Raw genomic sequence first — 21,628 nt, forward strand, 5'->3', positions numbered from 1 at the left:
CCTACTTAATAATGAAGTGCCGCAGTTTCTCTGTTTCCAGGTTCAGAATGTAACTGCTGTACTATGTGCCGAGTTCTGTGGTCAGAGAGGAAGAGGAAGATAAGGTCTTTTTTATATAGTCCCTTAGGAACTCTAAATTTACTAAAGAATCACAAAAATGGCAGGGAGAAAACCTGGCAGAATGTGATCGTGCTCTAAAGAGAAGCATGGGGGGAGTGAAGACTTCTGACTTAGGACTGCAGAGAGGACAGGGTAGTTGCATTAGACTTGGAGGGGTTGTATGGTATTGGGTGGTGAATCTGGGAGTAGGAGAGAACATTCCTGACCAAGGGGACTTTCTAAACTGGGAAATGGGCCCTGCCAGGGCCTGTAACTTGGAGTTGGTGTGGGAGTTTGATAAGAGATATGGCTGGAGCAGACAGTGTAGGTGAGTGAGTGAAGTCCCGTTTACATTCTAGTCAATGTGGTAGTGATCCTCATCAAAAACCCAAAGAGGCTGAGATTCTTAGGGCAGCAACGTGAACCAGAACTTCCCTGTTGTAATGAAGTATCGTTACAGAAACTCCACTCCACTGTGAACTGGTGTTTACTTTAAAAAAAAAAAAAGACCTATTTATTTATTTATTTGAGGGGGGAGGGGCAGAGGGAGGAGATAGAATCTCAAGCAGGCTCCATGCTCCATGGGACTCGATCCCATGGCTTGAGCCGAAACCAAGAGTTGGATGCTTACCAACTGAGCCACCCAGGTGCCCCCAGACATTTAATTTTTTAAGGTTACCCTCAGTTTGGGGTTTTAAGGATAGAAGATACTTTTTCCAGACACAGCTATCTGTTGATAACAGAACTGCCATCTTGAGCTCTGTTTCACCAAGGGCACACCCGACTGGAGGGAAAAGGCCACCTCATTTCTCACAATGTACTGCCATGTGCTCAGTCCAAGATTAGTAATTTCCATTTGCTCAGTAGGCTGACACCTAGTTGTAGAGCTTCATTCTCCATTTGCAGTTCTTGTCACAAATCTGGCTTTTGCCTGGGTGGAATTCCAATTTGACAATATGGAAACTAACTTGGGTGGATGATGGAGCTCTATCCCCACCTTTTACAAGTGAATTCCAGTCTCCCGCGTGGTGGCTACAGCACTGAGCATATACTTGGTTATTTGTCAACACACATTTCCTAATGGCCCGTGTATGCCAGAAATCGGGGATACAAAGATTAGGTTGCTCAGTCTAATTACACCGTGGGAAGTATATGCAAGTGCTTTGTAAATCTGTAGAAAAGTGTGATTAATTCTGAGAAGGAGGGAAGGAAGGAGCATTGAGTACAGCTTGGGAAGGAGGCAAGATCATACAGCTTACTCCTCTCAGCTGGGCACTGAGGTATAAATAGGAGTTATCTAGGCAGAGGAGAGGCAGATCATTCTACACAAAGGAAGCCAGGGCAAATAGCTTGGAGTCTTTTTGTTTTTTTTTTTAAGATGTTATTTATTTGTCAAGGGGAGAGAGAGCGCACACACAAGCAAGGGGAGTGGCAGGCAGAGGGAGAAGCAGGCTCCCGGCTGAGCAAGGGAGGACCCTGGGAACATGACCTGAACTGAAGGCAGACACTTAACTGACTAAGCCACCCAGGCATCCCTAGCTTAGAGTCTTTAAAGACAATTCTGTATTTGGAAGAGAAAGAATATTTCAATATTCCTAGAGGGTAGGGGACATGGGTGAGAGTTGATACGAGTCACATGTATTGGGCCAAATCACAAGGTCCTGCTAAAGAGCTGGATTCTTTCCTCCCTCAGAAGGGAGCAATAAAAGGTCTTAAAGCATGGGAGCATGTGGCCAAGAATATGTTCCTTTTTATAGTAAAATCAATCAATGAATCAATCAGACTTTGTGGGGAAACAATAGTACAACAAAATAATGGTCAGTACGTGGAGAATAATTTGGAAGGAACGGTGATAGGGCTACAATCACCTCATGTCCTCTCTGTTAGGAAGATCGTGGCTTCCTAGATAGTCCTCAGAGTTGATCAGGTGCAGAGGATGATTTCTTGCTACCTCTTGAAGCTGCTTTAATCCCTGAAGAGTTAAAAACTGTGACTCACCTGGATCCCACCAATGCTGTTTACCTCCCAGCTGGATGCTGGGGGCACTCTTGAGACTTCCCTGCCTAGTCCTTATTAGCCTGCTTATCCTCTGCTGTTAGCCCGGCCAGGTGAACAAGAAGAGCTCTCAAATGTCTCCTGGGTAACACAGTTTTCATACCGTGTATAAATTATGGGACAATAGCTGGAGAGGCTAGAAAGTTTATCCGTTCTGCTTTCCTACCAAATCTCTGAATCTTCTGTAGAATGTAATTTAACATTTGGAAGGGTCCTGAGATGCCTCATTTTCACCTGTTGTCATTTTTAATCATTGTAGGAAACTGAGGCACAGGAAAGTGGCCCGTGCAAGGTCATGTGGTACTGACAACATTTAGAAGCTCTTTGTCATTAGTCTGTACCTCTTTCCCGCTGTGGTCTGTAGGTTAGAGGAATCAAGGGTTACTCCTGATGAGCATGGGTAGCATCTTCTGGGTTTTGCCCATCAATAAGTCCAGTTTTCTTTTTGACTTGAAAATTTGGTTAAAGTGTCCAGAAATCTGGGGATTTAGAGTTGGGGCAGATTGAGTGCTGGGGGGAGTGCTGCCTCCTCTGTCAGCCTGCCGTCGTGGCGAACTGGAGCCTGGGGCTGAGCTCCACAGTGTGCCGTCCACAGTGGTCGGTGGGCAGAAAGCAGAGTAAACCTTGCACCACACCTTCTTGTTCTTGTGTTTAGATTTCTGATTTTTAGTATCACATCAGATTCAGATTTAGATGCATGACCACCTGTTTACCTGTTTAATAATCGCTACTAATCTTTATGTAAAGCATCCATTACTTTAAAATTTATGTAATGCAAGTATTTGTGACGTAAACCTGAATTTTTTTAAACTGTAGTTGGCATACCATTTTTATTAGTTTCAGGTGTACAACTCACCACACCTTTTTTTTTTAAGTTGCACTGTGATTTTTTGTGTGTGCACATTCACGGGCAACACGGCCTGTCCTTGGCCCAGGCGCTCTGGTAGCCTGAGGAAGACTTGAGGGTTGATGTTTCCCAAAAACTGGGAACTCAGGGGCTCTGACTAGGTAAATTCTTTTTTTTTTTTTTTTTTTAAGATTTTATTTATTTGTCAGAACGAGAGAGAGAGACAAGCAGGGGGAGCGGCAGGCAGAGGGAGAAGCAGGCTCCTCATGGAGCAAGGAGCCCGATGCGGGACTCGATCCCAGGACCCTGGGATCATGACCCGAGCCAAAAGCAGACACTAAACCAAATGAGCCACCCAAGCATCCCTGACTAGGTAAATTCTTACTGATGTCAAGGACTCTGTTACTTTGTAATCATCCCCTTTTCTTCGTTGGATAACAGGCTGAGATATGGAAAGCTAGAAAAACTGATTTAAGTAAGAGTAAATTCTTTCTAATCTCCACACAATGGAATACAGAGACCAGGTGAAAGGACTTTTGAATGGATTTTTCAGTGATTCTTTGAGTACCACTTTGGCATTTCCTTTGAATCCTTAAAGCCCGTGTAGAATTGCTGGTAAACTCTAGTTCTCCCGGTTTCTCTGAGTTTGGCTGCCATGTTGGTTAGGCATCCTCTGAGGTACCCATGTAGGCAGGTGTTGGAGCAAGTGGATGGCTCTTTTTCACAAAGGAATAGAATCAAGGCTCATGGTTCTGTCTTGAGAAGGGACTACCTTCTCCTTCCATTTGTCTGCCAGGGCTGTCTGGTAATTCTTTCCTTCAGAAAGGTTGACTCCATGAAATCCACTTCAGTCTGTGCTTATTTCAGGGCATTCTGTCTTTTCAGAAAATGGACCCAAGTGGGGTCAAAGTGCTGGAAACAGCAGAGGACATCCAGGAGAGGAGGCAGCAGGTCCTGGACAGATACCACCGCTTCAAGGAGCTCTCAACCCTTAGGCGCCAGAAACTTGAAGACTCCTATCGATTCCAGTTTTTCCAGAGAGATGCTGAGGAGCTGGAGAAATGGATTCAGGAGAAACTACAGATCGCATCCGATGAGAATTATAAAGACCCAACCAACTTGCAGGTGTGTCTCATCTCCCTGAGATTCCCGCCAGAACTCATGAGCTCAAATGTTTTTGCCCCCAAATCACACAGTCATTTAATTATGACCTTGAGCAAGAAGAATGTAGATCAGACATAAGGCAGGACTAACTATCCTGATAAGCCCTTGGTGTGTGTATTATACTGTACACACTAAGGGTGTATGTGAAATCTTGCTTTTCTGGATGCTTCAAGCTGATGGTTCTGAAACCACTGCCTTGCAACCCTTGGTGGCATGTTTCTAGGGAGGGTCTGGGTTGAGCTCTGGGAAAATGAATTTTCAAGAAAGGCACGCTAACAGTGTTGCTGGTGGAAATTTATAGTTAAGCGTCTCTTTAAGCAACTCACTGGTAAGTCTTACATCAAAAGCAAGTCTTTAAAAATCATTGAATTGTAACCGAAGTTAATTTTGTGATATAAATTACGCCTCACTAAAGCTGTTTTTTAAAAAAGGACAAAGCCTTTCCTCTCGTTGATTTTGGTGAAAGCCTTTTTTTAGCAGGTGGAACACATGGTTCTCTTACTATCCCAGAGTCGTCCAAGAAGAGAAAAAAGTGTCATAGAATGAGTGAATGTGGATGGATTATTATCCAAGAGTAAATTGTACATGCTAAGAAAATTGTTGGTGTGGCTCTATATTTCTAGAGGGGATTGAATGTCCACATAAAGGCTAATTTCCTGATAGACAGTAAAGTTAGACAAAGGTGGTGGTCCTCAGTGGCCAGGCTTCTAAAAGCCAGTGTAGATGAGGTCAGAGTATTTGAGTAATTGAGCAGGGGGGGAATGGGTGGGATGCTGAGTGTCCCTAATTAGAGGGAACAGGGTTCAAGAGGGGAGAGGTAAAGGGACCTGAGGGGGGAGGGCAGAATGGTGACTGCCATGTGGTTGCCGCTGTGGTTCACATCATGGTCCACCAACAGGGCAAGCTTCAGAAGCATCAGGCCTTCGAAGCTGAAGTGCAGGCCAACTCAGGAGCCATTGTTAAACTGGATGAAACTGGAAACCTGATGATCTCAGAAGGGCATTTTGCATCTGAAACCATAAGGGTGAGTAGGAGTAGTGCCTGCTACGGGAGGCCATCTGGTCTGGTATGGGTGGCGTCTGGTTAGTGGAGGAATGTGGATTAAATGCCAAGTAGGGTTTCTAAAAAAGACTTTTCTAGCTTTTTTTGAGATTTTTATTTATTTTAGAGTGAGAGAGTGGGGTTGGGGGCAGAGGGAGAGAGAGAATCTCAAGCAGATTCCCCACCAAGTGCAGAGCCCAGCACAGGGCTCGATCCCACGAATCATGAGATCATGACCTGAGCCAAAATCACTAGTCGGCCGCTGAGCCACCCACGCACTGAGCCACCCACGCACCCCACTTTTCTAGCCTTTTAAGAGAATTTGTGAAGTCTCCTAAAGGAGTTACCCACATCTTGCCTTTGTAATATGATGATTCAGTATGAATATAAACAAGTATGTGTCTGCTCAGTGGGGAAATTAATATTCTTTTTGTAAAACAAATTAGAATGTGATTATACTTTAAAGATTACGTAAATGAAGCCAAATTTATAGATGGTAATTAAAGGGGAGAGCATATTAGTGAAATTTGTGAATTTGGGGATCAGGACACAAAGATCAGTAGGATTAATCACAGACACCATAAAGTTCTCCGTTGAAAACTTGAGTTCTGGGTCTTGGTGGCTTGCCCGCAAAGGTGGTTTGCTGAGGTCTAGTCCCCAAGCCAGTTAAGGGTCCAGCTGTGAGCAGTGACTTGCAGCACCTGCTGGTCGGTGACCGTAGTGATTGATAACAGCCAGCGTTGAAGCAGGCGTCCTTACGTTCTTTGATTTGGCTTGTTTGGTGCCAGTTCACTGATAATTATCTTTCTCTGCTTTAACATGTCCAGTACCAAGATATTAAGGGAAAGCAAACCTCTTTAGGATAAAGTATGTGCACTTAGTTTCTCACAACGGATGCTCTTACCTGTTTCTGATTTACCTCATTCCTATCTCTGTGTCTTGTTCTTTGTCATCCAAAGTCACGTTCCCTTGAGGGACTGGCCTTTTCAGTCCCTTACCAGTCAAGGCAATTGTGGAGAGTTAGATGAAAGCTACATTCATAAGCCCCAGCTAGAAACATCCCCACCCCCTGCTCTTCCCTGACACCCTTGTGGAGCTTTCATTCCTGTAGGATCTGGTCTAGTGGTTTTCAACAATAAATACTTGTTGTCTCTCTTTTGCACTAATAGACTCTGCAGTCTCATATTAAAGACTTGCAGTCAGCCCTAAGCTTATTAATAATTAACTATTACTAGTAATGATTGCGAGTAGGAAATAAGAGTAAATTTTGAATGCCATATGACCAACTATTTAATTACGTTCAACCCATTTGGGTAATGTAACATGTAGCTCTGTAATTAAATATGTACCGTGTGTCTCTGCAATTAAATATAAATATCTTTCTGCTCATTTTCTCACTATTTTGTATACAGTCTTAAAGTAAATGAAAGCAGCATGCCTTATTGTTTGCTTGATAGAAGTGGTTTGCCCAGAGTGCGTGGCACGGTAGTGTCATATAACCGGGCTGCAGATGGGGGACAAGAGAAGTAGATCGAGTGCTTGACTTTAGTGACGAATCTGTAGAGGAGGAGACCCCACACTCACTTCATTCAGCTCTGTTAGTAATGACCCTCCTCCTGGAGATCTTACTAAAGCAACATTTAAAAGTGCTGTTAGCCACCGTTTGTTGAGTAGCTATTTATGTGCTAACACTTTGCCATTTTGACGCAGGTAGTCTCTGATCTTCACTAGAAACTCACTAGGTACCCATCGTCCCCACAGTATGGAAGAGAAGAAACCGAAGCTCGGAGAAGTTTGAGTACTTCTCCAGATCCCACAGCTAGTAGATGGCAACTGGAATTCCGATGAATGCCTTCCTTTGTCTACTGATGATTATTTGCTTTATTTTTCCAAGCTGTATTTCATTCCTGTTGGCTTTCCTTATTTTCTCACCCATCTGCTTCTCTGAAAGCTCCTGCTGTTTGCTCATGCCCCTGTTGAGAAATCCACCTGAGTCAGAACCAGGACTTCACCTCCACCCCGTCAGCTTTCTGTGCCTTTCCCAAGTGCACTTGCCTGCCTGCCTGCTCACACTCTTGAACTGCAGTGTGCTTGGGAAACTGGACTCTAACCTGCAATGTTTACGAGATCAGATACACCAAGAATGGGAGGGTGGTTGCAGTACTGGAGCGGGCTTTGCCCTAGTTCTTTATTTTATTTTATTATTATTATTTTTTTAAGATTTTATTTATTTATTTGACAGAGAGAGAGGGACAGTGAGAGAGGGAACACAAGCAGGGGGAGTGGGAGAAGGAGAAGCAGGCTTCCTGCCGAGCAGGGAGCCCGATGCGGGGCTCGATCCCAGGACCCCGAGATCATGACCTGAGCCGAAGGCAGTCGCTTAACCAACTGAGCCACCCAGGCGCCCCATGCCCCGGTTCTTTACCCGAGGGTGTGAAAAAGATCTTTGTGAGGGACTGACCACGGACTTGAGGGTGAGGTTTTCTGTGAGCCTCTGGTGGTCTCATTTTTAATTGGAGCAAAGGGCTTTCATTTAATCTTCACTGTCATGCTCACAGTTCCCATGGTGATCCTGGCTTGGTGCTTTATCTGGCTCCATAACTCGGTAACAGCGTTTGGCAGGCAGGTTAACGTGGGGGCAGGGGATGGAGGGTGAAGATTGCTTCTATGTCCTGGATAACCTCTCTGTCGTCGGTTTAGACTTTCACACCATACCGGACAGCGTGGCGCCCCATAGTCACCGCCACCCACATCGGGTCCCACATCCGAGTAGGTGGAATATTGAGTTGCTGCTGCTTGCCCGTTCCTTCCCCCCTGCCTTGGAGTGCCTTTCACTTTCTTCCCATTGGCAGGCTGCTTTGCAACCTGCAGTGGTGGAAGTGAATTGTGTGAACATTTATATCCCCCTGCTGTTTCCTCTTTGAAGTGAAACATGCACCCTTGTTTCTAAGAGGATCCACCCATGTTGGCTGTCCCTTGGCTTTCAAGATTTTAGCTGGCTGGGAGGGGTGTCTGAACCATGGGCGGATCCCAGACTTCTCTTCTGCGAGTGTTTCAGCCTTGTCGTGTGTTTTACTTGGTCTGCCAGCGTTATGTGGAAACTCCCAGTATCTTGGGTAGGCATAGGCAACACATGGAGATTGGATTAGATACCAAAAAGCATCCCGGAAGCTTGAATTGATGACTGGATCCCCCCAGTTGTGGGCAGGTCCTTACTAGAAACTGCCATGGGAACCCAAAGATGCTGGGAAGTGAGTATGTTTGAGCCTGGGGCTGCCACTTGGGTGAAGTTGGAAATAAACCCAACCTGGATGTATTGGACCACAAACTATCTTTTCATCGAAGTTCCAAAACTTTCCTACCAAAAATCCTTTTCGATCGCTGATTACATTTCAGGGCCCCATCCCTTCTACTTTTATTATTTTTTATTTAAAAATTTTATTCATGAGAGACAAGAGAGAGGGAGGCAAGAGGGAGAAGCAAGCAGGCTCTCCGCTGAGCAGGGAGCCCCTTGCGGGACTCGATCGCAGGACCCTGAGATCATGACCCAAGCCGAAGGCAGATGCTTAACTGAGCCACCCAGGCACCCTCCTCTTTTTATATGAAGGTGTTCCTGTTGACTTGGGCCTCATCATTATTTCTTTGCATTCACAGTGCTCATAAGATCTCTTGTTTCATTGTTTCCCTCCACAATTCAGAACACACCCTTGAGGAATTTCTGCTCAGTTTCTTTCTTTTTTTTTTAAAGATTTTATTTATTTGACAGACACAGAGAGAGAGGGAACATAAGCAGGGGGGAGTGGGAGAGGGAGGAGCAGGGAGCCTGATGTGGGGCTTGATCCCAGGACCCTGGGACCATGACCTGAGCCGAAGGCAGACGCGTAACGACTGAGCCACCCAGGTGCCCCTGCTTAGTTTCCATGTCAGTTCCTCCTGTCTCCTTCCCCAGTAGTCTTCTGACCCAGGAATCCCACTTAATGGTTCATTACTAAGAACATAAATTATAAATAATGTAACATCAATAATAGTTGAATATAATTCCCCTAAAGTAAACTAGAAAAAAAATCCACCTGCGAAAGGTCAGTTATTTTGTTCTTTAAGACCTACTAAACCACTGTGAGGTGTCTCTTCTTTCCAGTTCTCAGACTTCTGGTTTCCCTCCGTTTCGGGAATATCTTTGGAGGGGGGAGTGGAGATTATCTTTAGAAAGACTTCCGAGCTGTGGGGTTTCTGACTCATGGGAAGTCTGTGGAGGAGCCAGATCCCATAGAAATGGTTATGATCTCTGAGGCTGATTTTTAACCTGCAGACTCGTTTGATGGAGCTGCACCGCCAGTGGGAGCTGCTTTTGGAGAAGATGCGGGAGAAGGGAGTCAAACTGCTGCAGGCTCAGAAGCTGGTGCAGTATTTGCGAGAGTGTGAGGACGTGATGGACTGGATCAATGACAAGGTCTGTTTCTGAGGGGAAGGTTTGCAGAGTAACTCACCTTCGTGAGAGCAAGGGAAGGGTGTCCCCCCACCCCCCCCACCCCACCCCCTGCAGCCACAGCCGAGCCTGTGTGAGCAGCAGAAGGCGTGTAGTGGGATTGCTCCAGCTCCAGCTGCTCCCCGGCGGGTGCTCTCCTGGAACTCTGAAACCTGGAGTCTCACACTGAAACATCATGAGCTCAGCCTTTTAACAAGGAGGGGAGCTAAGCTCACCCAGGATAAACTAGCATCCACTAAAGCTAACGTGGCCCATCCTGGTGGGCCTCGTTCATGCTGGGTTTCTAGGAGCCATCATTTCCAAGTGTTGGTTCGTGACTCTGGCTCTGGTATGGTCCTGAATAGGAAGCTATCGTGACTTCTGAGGAGCTGGGCCAGGACTTGGAGCACGTGGAGGTTTTACAGAAGAAATTTGAAGAGTTTCAAACAGATATGGCTGCCCATGAAGAAAGAGTTAATGAAGTGAACCAGTTTGCTGCCAAGCTCATTCAGGTAGGTAGCAATGTGCTATGTGCTTCTTCCCACATCATAATATTAACTCTCTGGTGTTTTCAGAAGAAAATTTTGTGGTTTTTGGGGTTTTTTTAAATAACTTTATTATTTTTTTTAAGATGTTATTTATTTATTTGGGGCGGAGGAGAGCACAAGCAGGGGGCTTGGGAGAGGGGCAAGCAGACTCACTGCTGAGCAAGGAGGCCAATGCAGGGCTTGATCCCAGGACCCTGGGATCATGACCTGAGCCCAAGCAGATGCTTAACCAACTGAGTCACCCAGGGACCCCCAGAAGAAAATTTTGATGATCACTTCCCTAGTTTCTGAGTCAGCAGGGTTTGGTAAGCATGTCTGAGAGTTTTGTTTAGATCTAAGTAAGGCAGCAATGCTGATTACTTCTAAGGTAGAAACTGCTTTCTAACTTGTGGCCACAGGCAGGAAGGGCAGAGTTCATTTCATCTGCTTCCTCCACCCACTTTCGGGTAGGGCTTGGCGATGCTTTTATTGGGTTGCTAAAGCTGGGTGTCAGGGGTTCCCAGATGAGGGTGTGGTGGTGAATGCTTCTTAGGGTTGGCAGGCATCCACTGATGCCTGACTGCTCTCTTGGGAACCTGGGGAACCTTGTAATGAATGGGCTCTCCACTGGTGGCCCTGAGCCATTAAGGGGGGGGGGTTAGTGTAACCTTTCCCCAGTGCCCACGTGCCCGGTCCTGTAAGCTGCTGCTTTCTCCTTCGCTTCTGAGACAGGCGTCAGAGTGCTCCACAGATGTCCAGCAGCAGGACCTGGAGTTTTTGCTTTCAGGGAAATTTGATTTTGGGGGTCTAAATCTTAAACTTATGGATCTGCTTCAGGGTTGGTACTTGTTCCCTTTCTGGCCGGTGATGAAAGAAGAGCCAGCATTCCTCAGAAATACCTCACCTTCCACAGTGAGCCCCCACCCCCTGCCCCAGAATCTTGGGGCATCCTGAGGTTGTGCTGAGAAGAGCAGTCAGGCCACGCCTGAGATCTCACAGATGGACCCCAGAACCCTGAAATGCTTCATTTGTTACTTTACATGTTATTTTTATTGAAACAAAACCCAAAATGTGGCTGGTGGAGAAGGATACTTTTAAAGAAAGAGCTCCAGTCTGAAGTGAGGAGCAAACCCTGAAGATCATGTCTGCGGGAAGGAATCCTTGATAGGCTCATGAACGTTCGAAATAACAGATTTCCCAGCACTTGGGACTGACGTGGGTGCATTGGCGAGGCTACCCCATAGGTGCGGCTGAAGCATTGTTAAAACATGAAAGGTTTTTGGGACCCCTGGGTGGCTCAGCCCTTAAGCGTCTGCCTTCGGCTCAGGTCGTGATCCCAGGGTCCTGGGATCGAGCCCCACATCGGGCTCCCTGCTCCGCAGGAAGCCTGCTTCTCCCTCTCCCACTCCCCCTGCTTGTGTTGCCTCTCTCGCTGTGTCTCTCTCTCTCTGTCAAATAGACAAATGGAATCTTTAAAAAATAAAAAAATAAAAATAAATAAAGGTTTTGGTACTGATACCCGCCACTGCTTTATGGCCTCACCATCTACTCCAAGGGCTAGATAATGACCCTTCCTTTTTATGTAAAAGGAAATGGAAGCTAGTTTTACTTATTTATTTATTTATTTGAGAGTGAGAGCAAGCGGGGGAGGGAGGGGGAGAGGGAGAGAGAGAGAATCTTAAGCAGGCTCCACGTACAGTGTGGAGCCTGACGTGGGGCTCGATCTCAAGACCCCCAAATCACAACCTGAGCTGAAATCAAGAGTCAGACACTTAACCAGTTGAGCCTCCCAGGTGCCCCTGGAGGCTAGTTTTAAACAAGCTTGGCTTCATTTCATGCATAAAAGCAGTATTGCTTCAGAAAGAGGATTTGCTGAGGCAGAGACTTGGATGAGCCAGGGGCTCAGGACTCTCCTGGGACTCAGCGACCCATGCCATTGGACCTCTCTTAGTCTGCTGTCCCTCGTGTAGGAGCAGCACCCCGAGGAGGGAACCATCAAGACCAAGCAGGATGAAGTGAACGCGGCCTGGCAGCGGCTGAAGGGACTGGCCCTTCAGAGACAGGGGAAGCTCTTCGGGGCGGCTGAGGTTCAGCGCTTTAACAGGTACTGAGCCAGGGCGGGCTGCCGGGCGTGGGCACGTACCTGGGGGGCCGGGTCGAGTATATGGCACGCGCCAAGAAGATGCTGGAGCCACCTGGGGCCTGGCCCGCTGCGGCACCCCCGGCTCTAGGCAGTTGCCATAAGTGGCTGCCCTGGTGTCTCCGTTCCATAGGGATGTGGATGAGACTATAAGCTGGATTAAGGAAAAGGAGCAGTTAATGGCCTCTGACGATTTTGGCCGTGACCTGGCCAGTGTTCAGGCTCTGCTGCGGAAGCATGAGGGTTTGGAGAGAGATCTTGCTGCTTTGGAGGACAAGGTGGGTTCGGAAAGCAGCCGGTTCCATACATAAGTTAGCAGGGGGCACGAGCACAGTCTGATGGAGGGCATTTCCAGGTCAAAGCCCTGTGTGCCGAGGCCGACCGCCTGCAGCAGTCCCACCCTCTGAGCGCCGCGCAGATTCAGGTGAAGCGAGAGGAGCTGATTGCCAACTGGGAGCAGATCCGGACTCTGGCAGCCGAGAGACACGCCCGCCTCAACGACTCCTACAGGTGGGACTCCTCTCCTGGGACTCAGCGACCCGGGCCGTTGGACGTCTCTTAGAGAGTCGGGGAGGCAGGCTTCGGGGTCCCTTGTGCATACTGAGAACGCTGCTGTGCACCTGCCAGCTTCCTGTGCTAAGAAAGTGCAGGTGGCTTTTTCCTGCCTATGTCTTATTTGTTTGGAGACTGGCCACTCTGCTGTGTGTGTGTGTGTGTGTGTACATTGTATTTATGACTTTATGAATATTCTTCCGTCCTATGTTGCTGCATTATGACCAGTAGAAGTGGAAATCTCTCCTTAGCGATCAGAGCACCAGTGGAATATACCATTAAAATTGAGTAAATCAAGGACTGGGAAATGAAAGAATGCTAATTACTGAGCAGAGCTAGAACTGGGGAATGACCAGGAAGTTGGAGAGAAGGGACCAGATTGGGGAATTACAGTGATGGACATGACCTAGGTTTTAAGGGATTGATTTCCTCCTCTTGCTTTCCTTTATGGTCAGACTAAAGAATCCTCTGTGTCCCAGGACTAGAGTTGGCATGGTCTGAGGACAGAATTCAGAGCTTTAAGAAGGCATTTTTCATCCGGGCTCTCCACTGGGAACATCTGATGGCTTATCTTGGTTTTCTGTAGGCTTCAACGCTTCCTTGCTGACTTCCGCGACCTCACCAGCTGGGTGACTGAGATGAAAGCCCTCATCAATGCTGATGAGCTCGCCAATGACGTGGCTGGGGCTGAAGCCCTGCTGGACAGGCATCAGGAGCACAAGGTAGCGTCTCCCAACATTTTCCAGAAGGAAAGGCCTTAGCTTGTAACACATCGGGGTGGGACTCTTACTTACAGCCAGAGTGGCGGAAACTTTGTTCACAGGTAGCTCTCACCACGGGATTGTTGTTGGTATTGCTTTTGGAGACTGGCTTTGCCTGCTTCTCATAGATGGTGAAACGGGTTAAATGTCAGGAGATTAAGTGTGGTCCGTAAAAGTGAGAGGCCACGCCCCGGCAAGATGGAGGTGCTACTGTTTTGTACATCAGTCATGTACCATCTTAAACAGTGTCTTCGTTTAAATGCCGAGTTTCATATTTGGTGTAATTAAATTTCTTATTTGGTTTTTCCCTAAACTATGTTCCACAGGAAACTGGTTTTATGAGCTCTTAATAGGCTTTACCTTAAAAAGAAAGGTTTTCTATGGCTAGGTAGTTTTGGAAAACACTATGAAACAGGATCGTAAAAAATTATTATTACTGTAAGTCTTCTGAGAGGTTTTAATATGGTAGATGTAAGAAAGTCAATATATGAATGTCAAATACACTAGCAACAGAAACATCATTTTTTAAAATGCTACTTATAATTGTATCAGAAAGTATAATGTACTTGGGAATACATCTAACAAAAGTTGTGTAAGACATCTGCGAAGATGGCGGTTAGGCTTTGTTGAAAGACTGAAGACAGACAGACTAAAGGGGAACATCTTATCTCATGCATGGCTGGAATGATCTCTTGTAAAGGTAGAAAAATTCTCCCCAGGATCTTTACACTCAGTGCCATTCCACACAGAAACCCTGCAGGTCTTTCTTTGTTTCTGGAATGAGACAAGCTGATTCTAAACTTGATTTGGAAGAAAAAAATTCAAAACCAGCTGAGGCAATTTTGAAGAACAGGGTGGGATCGGGAAGCACATACCCTACCAGGTGCTATAAAATCCTCAACCCCCGCATCCAGCACAAGGAGGGTAGAGAGCCCAACAGAACAGAAGACGGAACTCAGAGCCTTGAAAGTATGGAAACATGACAGGCTTTGACAGAGGTGGCCTGAAAAGCCAGTGGCAAAAAGACTTCTCAGTAAATGGTGCCCTTGTGCTTGGATAACCCAGACCGATGTTAGGGAGCCTGGCCTCCTCTTTGATCGTGCTCCTTGGTGGAGATGGGAAATTCTGATTTGTAACTATTGTGTGAAATTCAGCATCTCTTTTTCTAAGTTGCTGGGCATAAATTGTGCCTTTTCTCGCTGTAGGGTGAAATCGACGCTCACGAGGACAGCTTTAAATCTGCAGATGAGTCTGGACAGGCCCTGCTTGCCGCTGGCCATTATGCCTCAGATGAAGTGAGGGAGAAGGTAAGAGAGGAGAGGTTCTTTAACTGAAAGTCTCCGAAAGCTGTTATCCATCCTTTAATATCCAGGCTGTGTCGCCGTGGTATGCGAGAAGCTTCCACAGAGCTCGCACCGGGAAGTTCAGGGGCAGCTTCTTGAGAGACTGAAGAAGAAGACCTATGTGTAGGATGGTGATTGATCAGAGGGAGAAAGTTCCATCCATTTGGAACATTTGTGACCCATTTCCTACTTAAAGGGGACTTTGTGGGGAGTTGAGTCCTGCGTTAGTGGTGGAACCGGAGGACACTGCTGGCTTTCAGATAATACGTATAAGTGTACACGATTTGCAAGTTCCACAGGATCTGAGTATGAAGATGCCTGAGGAACATTAGAGAATGATGTTTTGAGATTGTGTAGACTAGGAAGAGACGTTTCAAAGACACACTTGTTGTCAACTGTGGAGCGTAAAACTTATGCCTGGGGCCTTTGTGAGCCTCCCATGTTTTATGGAACACCCACCCAGTCAGCCTTTCTCAGCTGAGACGCCTTACTCCCATTTTTACTGCCCACCTTTTAGAAAGATGCCCTTTTTCTTCTACCTAAAGTTTACTTAGCATTTTGACCTAACATCATTTGATGGCAGTAAATTAATTCTAGATTAACTAGAGTTCCCTCTCCTAATTCGCATAAACATACAAACCACTAGGGATTTGCGTGGTTCCCTGGGACTTGGCTGACCCAAGTGAATGGGATACGCCCCCTTTTGCCAACCAGAAAACAGGCCGGAAGAGGAGTGTGAGGATTAGAAATGTCAGGGCAACCTTTCTGTTTGCCTGGGGGTGGGTGGCCGACCTGCCCTGCGCCCACTGCCCCCGTGTCCCCCACCCAGCTGAGCGTCCTGGCCGAGGAGCGGGCCGCCCTGCTGGAGCTGTGGGAGCTGCGGCGGCAGCAATACGAGCAATGCATGGACCTGCAGCTCTTCTACCGCGACACCGAGCAGGTGGACAACTGGATGAGCAAGCAGGAGGTACCGTCCGCCCACCCGCCCGCCTGCCACGGCTTCCTTTCTCTCTTGTCTGCTGTTCAGATGGCTGGCTTATTTCAGGCAGGAAATTACCAGGAAACTGTGGTTGTGAATCAGGTGAAGAGGGCTCGCCGAGTGGCTCCTGGCGGCTCTGCCAACTTTCTTCCCGCCACTGGGATTGGAGGCCCTTGGGACAGGCCCCGGGCTTAGAGAGGAGTGTGCTGGTGTGGGATTGCTTCTTACTCTAGAGGCGTTTTGGGTGTTTTTGGTCTGGAACTTAGCACTTCACCCTATTCTTAGATTAGTGTTAAGTGAATCTAAAGGATGTTAGGCTTTCTGGAAGACATCTTAGAAGTTTAATAGCTGTAGAATCTCTTTCCTTTTCATGTTTTGGCCACCATATCCTTTGCTTGCCAAAAGCCTTAAGGGGTGAAAGGGCATCCCTCTGAGCACTTCTGTTTTCTTTCTCAAGGCCTTCCTGCTGAACGAAGACTTGGGAGACTCCTTGGATAGTGTGGAGGCACTCCTCAAAAAGCACGAGGACTTTGAGAAATCCCTCAGTGCCCAGGAGGAAAAAATTACAGTAAGACCCTTTCTTGTACCTTTGGGTGATCCTTAGATTCAGCCCAGAGTCCATTCTTCTTGAGGGTTTCCGAGCAGACATGATAGAGGATCTGCGTGAGAGGCGACCCTGTGGGGGCTTCAGCTCTCATTGTGGTGGCGGAGCATGGCCTCAGGGGAGGCCTGCCATAGCTCACGGGATGAGATCTTCTCCTGATGTCAACCTCCACGCTGACATTTCCCTTCCACTGAAAGTAGAGTTCGGGGTGCCTGGCTGGCTCAGTCAACAGACTTTGTGACTCTTGATCTCGGGGTTGTAAGTTTGAGTCCCACGTTGGGTGTAGAGATTACTTAAAATCTTCAAAAAATAAAATTAAAAAGTAAAAGTAGCTAGAGCTCATGGGAGAGGTATTTTTCCCCTTGAAAACAGTTCTTAGAGGCAAGAACTGGAAGGCTACTAACCCGTTGGCGACCCCTGTCTGACCCTGTCAGATGTGTCGTGACATCAGCTACAGCAAACGTCTCCCGTCCTGAAGGGAGCTGGCGTTAACAGTGTTGTCTCTGACTAACAACGCCAAGCAAACACTCAAAAGTGAAGGAGAAACGTTGACCTGTGTGATGGTTTGGTGTTTTGTGACCTGTCAGTAATTATTTCGCTCTGGAGGCCACGCTGAGCAACCGTGTGCCTCCCGGGGAACAACCCTGATTCTTCCCTCGTAGGCACTGGATGAGTTTGCAACCAAGCTGATTCAGAACAACCACTACGCCATGGACGACGTGGCCACCCGCCGAGATGCGGTGCGTTCCTGGCTTCTCCACGTGCCTTGCCTTCGACCCCCGGCTCTCCCTTCTGAGACGCGTGTTGCCATGTAGCCTCTTGAGCCAGAAATCCCTGGGGGGTAGGAACCAGAGATTTACGCGGCTCCTTGTCTTTCAGCTGCTGAGCCGCCGCAACGCCCTTCATGAGAGAGCCATGTGTCGCCGGGCCCAGCTGGCGGACTCTTTCCACCTGCAGCAGTTTTTCCGCGACTCCGATGAGCTCAAGAGCTGGGTCAATGAGAAGATGAAAACTGCCACAGATGAAGCTTATAAAGTAATGTCCTGCCGGCATTGCCATGGAGCATTTGGATGGGAAGCTAAAGGCACTTCCCGCAGATAAATTGTAGCTAAAGAAAGAGAGAGGGAATTCCAAAAACTGCACTATTTAATGTAGGCTGTTTTCTACCCCTGCCCCCTGCCCATAAAGAGAAGTACGAAGGTAACGTAGTAGGGTAGTTTGACCATACTCAGGTGCAAGGTAGAACCCCCTTCTTCCTTTTATTGGCAGGACCCATCCAACCTACAAGGAAAAGTACAGAAGCATCAGGCTTTTGAGGCTGAGCTCTCGGCCAACCAGAGCCGCATCGATGCCCTGGAGAAAGCGGGGCAAAAGCTGATTGATGTCAACCACTATGCCAAAGATGAGGTAGCAGCTCGTATGAATGAGGTCATCAGTTTATGGAAGAAGTTGCTGGAAGCCACTGAACTGAAAGGTAAGAGAAGGTGTCTCCCTGGGTTGTGAGAGGAATGCTGCGGGATTCCATGTCCCTTCCTCATTAAGTGTAGGAACATAAACCACCCAGGTAAGGTGGGCCCTCAGACCTTGGGCACGCAGGCTCATCCCCCGTAGGAGTTACCTCCCTTGCATTGTCAGTGCTTTGCTGATGTGGCAAATGTGGTTGACATTGCTGGTCAGTGGGGGAGCCTGCGTCAGAAGGGGGTGATTCGGTCAACCGGCCGTGACTGAACTGGGCCCCATCACTGAAAATCAAAGCTCAGCTGAGAGCCAAGGGCATTCAGTAAATCTCAGACGTTCTTCTCTCAGGGGGGTCAGAATGCTTTTTACAGAACTTCCAAGTCAGCATTTGTCTTCTTTACCTTTGTGAAGGAGGTGAAGCAGTAACTACACTCCTGACCCCTAGTCCTTCACTAAGAGGCCATTGTTCATGAGCAGTATTGGCAGAAAGGTAGTCTTAACAGATAGATAATCAGATCTGCTCCTTTGACCAGGGATAAAGCTTCGCGAGGCAAACCAGCAGCAGCAGTTCAACCGCAATGTTGAGGATATTGAGCTGTGGCTGTATGAAGTGGAAGGTCACTTGGCTTCGGACGATTATGGCAAAGATCTTACCAATGTCCAGAACCTCCAGAAGAAGCATGCCCTGCTGGAGGCGGATGTGGCTGCTCACCAGGTAGAGTGTGACTTGGGGGCTGTTGCCCGGTCAGTGGTATGGAAACAGGAGTGAAGAACGGCAAGTGACGTCCAGACCACACTTGTTTTTGGAAGGATAAAAGGTGTTGATTTTCTTAGGTAGCCTTATGTGTTCCCTATTCTTCTCCAACTAAACTCCTCCTCAGAGCTTTCTGGAAGCCCACAGTGAGGGAAAGAGATGGCAGAAAAATACTCTGCGGGCTGGGAAGAAAATTGTGTTACTTTTTCTTTGTATATGACCAAACCACTATTGAAGTAGGATCAGTCCAGAACCTAGTTGCCGATGCTGGTCCACGCTCTCAAGCCTCCGTCCTCTCCCATCTCCAGGATCGGATTGATGGTATCACCATTCAGGCCCGCCAGTTCCAGGATGCTGGCCATTTTGACGCGGAAAACATCAGGAAGAAACAGGAAGCCCTCGTGGCTCGCTATGAGGCTCTCAGGGAACCCATGATTGCCCGGAAGCAGAAGCTGGCTGATTCTCTGCGTTTGCAGCAGCTCTTCCGTGATGTCGAGGATGAGGAGACATGGATTCGGGAGAAAGAGCCCATCGCTGCATCCACCAACAGAGGTCAGTCTGCTTCCGTGAGATAAGAATCAAGTCTGAGAAGGGGCTCTACCCTTATAGCATAAGGGAGGTGCATGTCAGAACAAGAAAGGTCAAGTTTCAGTTAAACTGGAACCCCGGTGGAATCTTAAGAATGATAGGGCTGACTTTTCTCTCGATGGCTTGGATGACCAGGGAGCGGTTTCTGCTTTCAGGCAAAGATTTGATTGGAGTCCAAAATCTGCTAAAGAAGCACCAAGCCCTCCAAGCAGAAATTGCTGGGCATGAGCCCCGCATCAAAGCCGTTACACAGAAGGGGAACGCCATGGTGGAGGAAGGTGAGTGGTTACCATCCAGGGAGTGGCTTTGCTCTTGCTCTTCTTATGTCCTTTCTTTGCTTAAGTACGTGGACTTGAGTCAGATTGGGCTGTGGGATTGAGTACCTTCCCCATTCTCTCCTCCCTGTGTGATTTTGACTAGACCCTACCCTCTCGATCTGAACATCTTACCTGTGAGATGCAGGTAATAACACCTACTCCTGACGTAGTTGTGAGGGTTGAGTGAGATCAAGTAGGGGACAGAGTGTGGAACAGCCTGGTGCGTGTCTCAGTGAGCAAGGAGTAGGGGTGGCACTGTTAAGCTTTTAGCATGTCTTTTTGGTCCAATCTCTGGTGCTTCGTAGGGTCCAGATAGAGATCATGGCTCGAGGAGGCAAAAATTGAGCCGATCACTTAAAAGGTTGGGACCCGAGCCTCTCCTAAAACTGGGGATTCATAGGGGCCTGGCTCGCATGCATACTGGAGGTGTCGTGGGTACCTAGAAGACCTATCTGTCTGGTGATGTGGCATCCTCCTTTACATTATCCTCCCTTCCCTCACCCACCTTCCAGGCCACTTTGCTGCAGAGGATGTGAAGACCAAGCTCAGTGAACTGAACCAGAAGTGGGAGTCACTCAAGTCCAAGGCTTCCCAGCGGCGGCAAGACCTGGAAGACTCCCTGCAGGCCCAGCAGTACTTCGCCGACGCCAACGAGGCCGAGTCCTGGATGCGGGAGAAGGAGCCCATCGTGGGCAGCACCGACTACGGGAAGGACGAGGACTCCGCGGAGGTGAGCGAGCGTGGGGAGCCTGCCGGGGCTCAGGCTGGGGCCCCGCTGCGAAGGTGCCCGTGTGCAGCAGGTGCGGCCTCCGAGCTGTCGGTGGCCTTTCAGGGTGCTTTAGAAGCTGTTATTTACTTTCCGCTGTGGAAACAGTCGTGCCAGAAGGAGAGATGAGACTGCCTCCTACCACAAGCCTTTTGCCATTCTTACCCATCTGTTCTCTCCACATGCGTGTGCACACATATCCATGATCCCATGTTTTGCCAGTAATTGGTGTTTTTGAGTGAAACTCCTGACATTTTATTCATGACAGGCTAGATGTACCCCTTGTACTGACTCTTAGCTTGCCAGTCTGCACAAAAACCAGAGTAGTTGAGTGCTGACAGGCAGCATACAGGATTCTCCCAGAAGACGGGGAGGGGAGAACTGAAAAGCTTGGGCAGCGGTGGTGGCGGGTGACGGTGAAGGCCCCACGTGCGGCGAGAAGAGGAGTAGCCACGGGGAGGGCTTTGCTTTGCTGGTGATGTTGATTTCTTACGACAGGCGGGGGATTCACCACGTGTGCGATACTATGCCTTGGGTCTCCGTGTCTGTTTCCAGCCCCGCGTAGGCACGTACGGGCAGGGAGAAAAGACAGTATTATGAGTCACAAAGAATACGTCCTCCAAATTTGATGTTCATTAGAAATGGGGAGAGAGCGTGGAGCGAGTGGGAGGTGATCAAGTCAGCATGTAACTGAGCACATCTTGGGAGGGCAGCGGGTCGGTGAGGCAGCGTGGCCGGGGCGCCCCAGTTCCTTGCGCCCGGGTCACCGTGTGTGATTTTGGTTTCAGGCTCTCCTGAAGAAACACGAAGCTTTGATGTCGGATCTTAGCGCCTATGGCAGCAGCATCCAGGCTCTGCGGGACCAGGCTCAGTCGTGCCGGGTGAGCTGGGCTTTTGTTGAGCCGTTGTGCAGTGGGGGCTCAGGACCTGCAGGGCCCGGCCACTTCTAGCAGGTGTGACGGGTGTAGGCAACGTTCTGGTGGCCTCAGTGCGACGTCCTGTGACACAAAGATGTATAAACGGTTTAAAATGAGATTTTTTTTTTTTCCTTAAGATTCAGAACAGCTAAAGTTCTGGAATCAGAATTTACTGGTAGCTTCAGAGGAGAACTCTCATAAATATGTGTTTGGTACAGTTGGAGTTGAAATTGGAGTCTGTCGTGTGCCCG

General features: G+C 48.1%; 1 protein-coding gene across 6 annotated transcripts in view; it reads left to right on the top strand.

The window, feature by feature from the left end:
• Positions 1-21,628, top strand: part of SPTAN1 (spectrin alpha, non-erythrocytic 1) — a 62,798-nt gene that overhangs the window by 7,679 nt on the left and 33,491 nt on the right. For all 6 annotated transcript variants that reach the window (XM_045883265.3, XM_054509444.2, XM_054509445.2 and 3 more), the window contains exons 2-20: positions 3,887-4,126; positions 5,064-5,189; positions 9,516-9,656; positions 10,037-10,183; positions 12,169-12,302; positions 12,472-12,616; positions 12,694-12,848; positions 13,477-13,612; positions 14,857-14,958; positions 15,824-15,961; positions 16,431-16,541; positions 17,240-17,317; positions 17,457-17,612; positions 17,847-18,051; positions 18,569-18,750; positions 19,098-19,341; positions 19,533-19,655; positions 20,207-20,424; positions 21,249-21,341. In XM_045883265.3, coding sequence (XP_045739221.1) covers positions 3,890-4,126; positions 5,064-5,189; positions 9,516-9,656; positions 10,037-10,183; positions 12,169-12,302; positions 12,472-12,616; positions 12,694-12,848; positions 13,477-13,612; positions 14,857-14,958; positions 15,824-15,961; positions 16,431-16,541; positions 17,240-17,317; positions 17,457-17,612; positions 17,847-18,051; positions 18,569-18,750; positions 19,098-19,341; positions 19,533-19,655; positions 20,207-20,424; positions 21,249-21,341 — 2,871 coding nt within the window. In that variant the 5' untranslated portion in view covers positions 3,887-3,889. The remainder of the gene's footprint in view (positions 1-3,886; positions 4,127-5,063; positions 5,190-9,515; positions 9,657-10,036; positions 10,184-12,168; positions 12,303-12,471; positions 12,617-12,693; positions 12,849-13,476; positions 13,613-14,856; positions 14,959-15,823; positions 15,962-16,430; positions 16,542-17,239; positions 17,318-17,456; positions 17,613-17,846; positions 18,052-18,568; positions 18,751-19,097; positions 19,342-19,532; positions 19,656-20,206; positions 20,425-21,248; positions 21,342-21,628) is intronic.

This window comes from Mirounga angustirostris, unplaced genomic scaffold (genome assembly GCF_029215605.1).
Source record: "Mirounga angustirostris isolate CCGP_5_RB_7025 unplaced genomic scaffold, mMirAng1.0.hap1 SCAF_15, whole genome shotgun sequence".
Lineage (NCBI taxonomy): Eukaryota > Metazoa > Chordata > Mammalia > Carnivora > Phocidae > Mirounga > Mirounga angustirostris.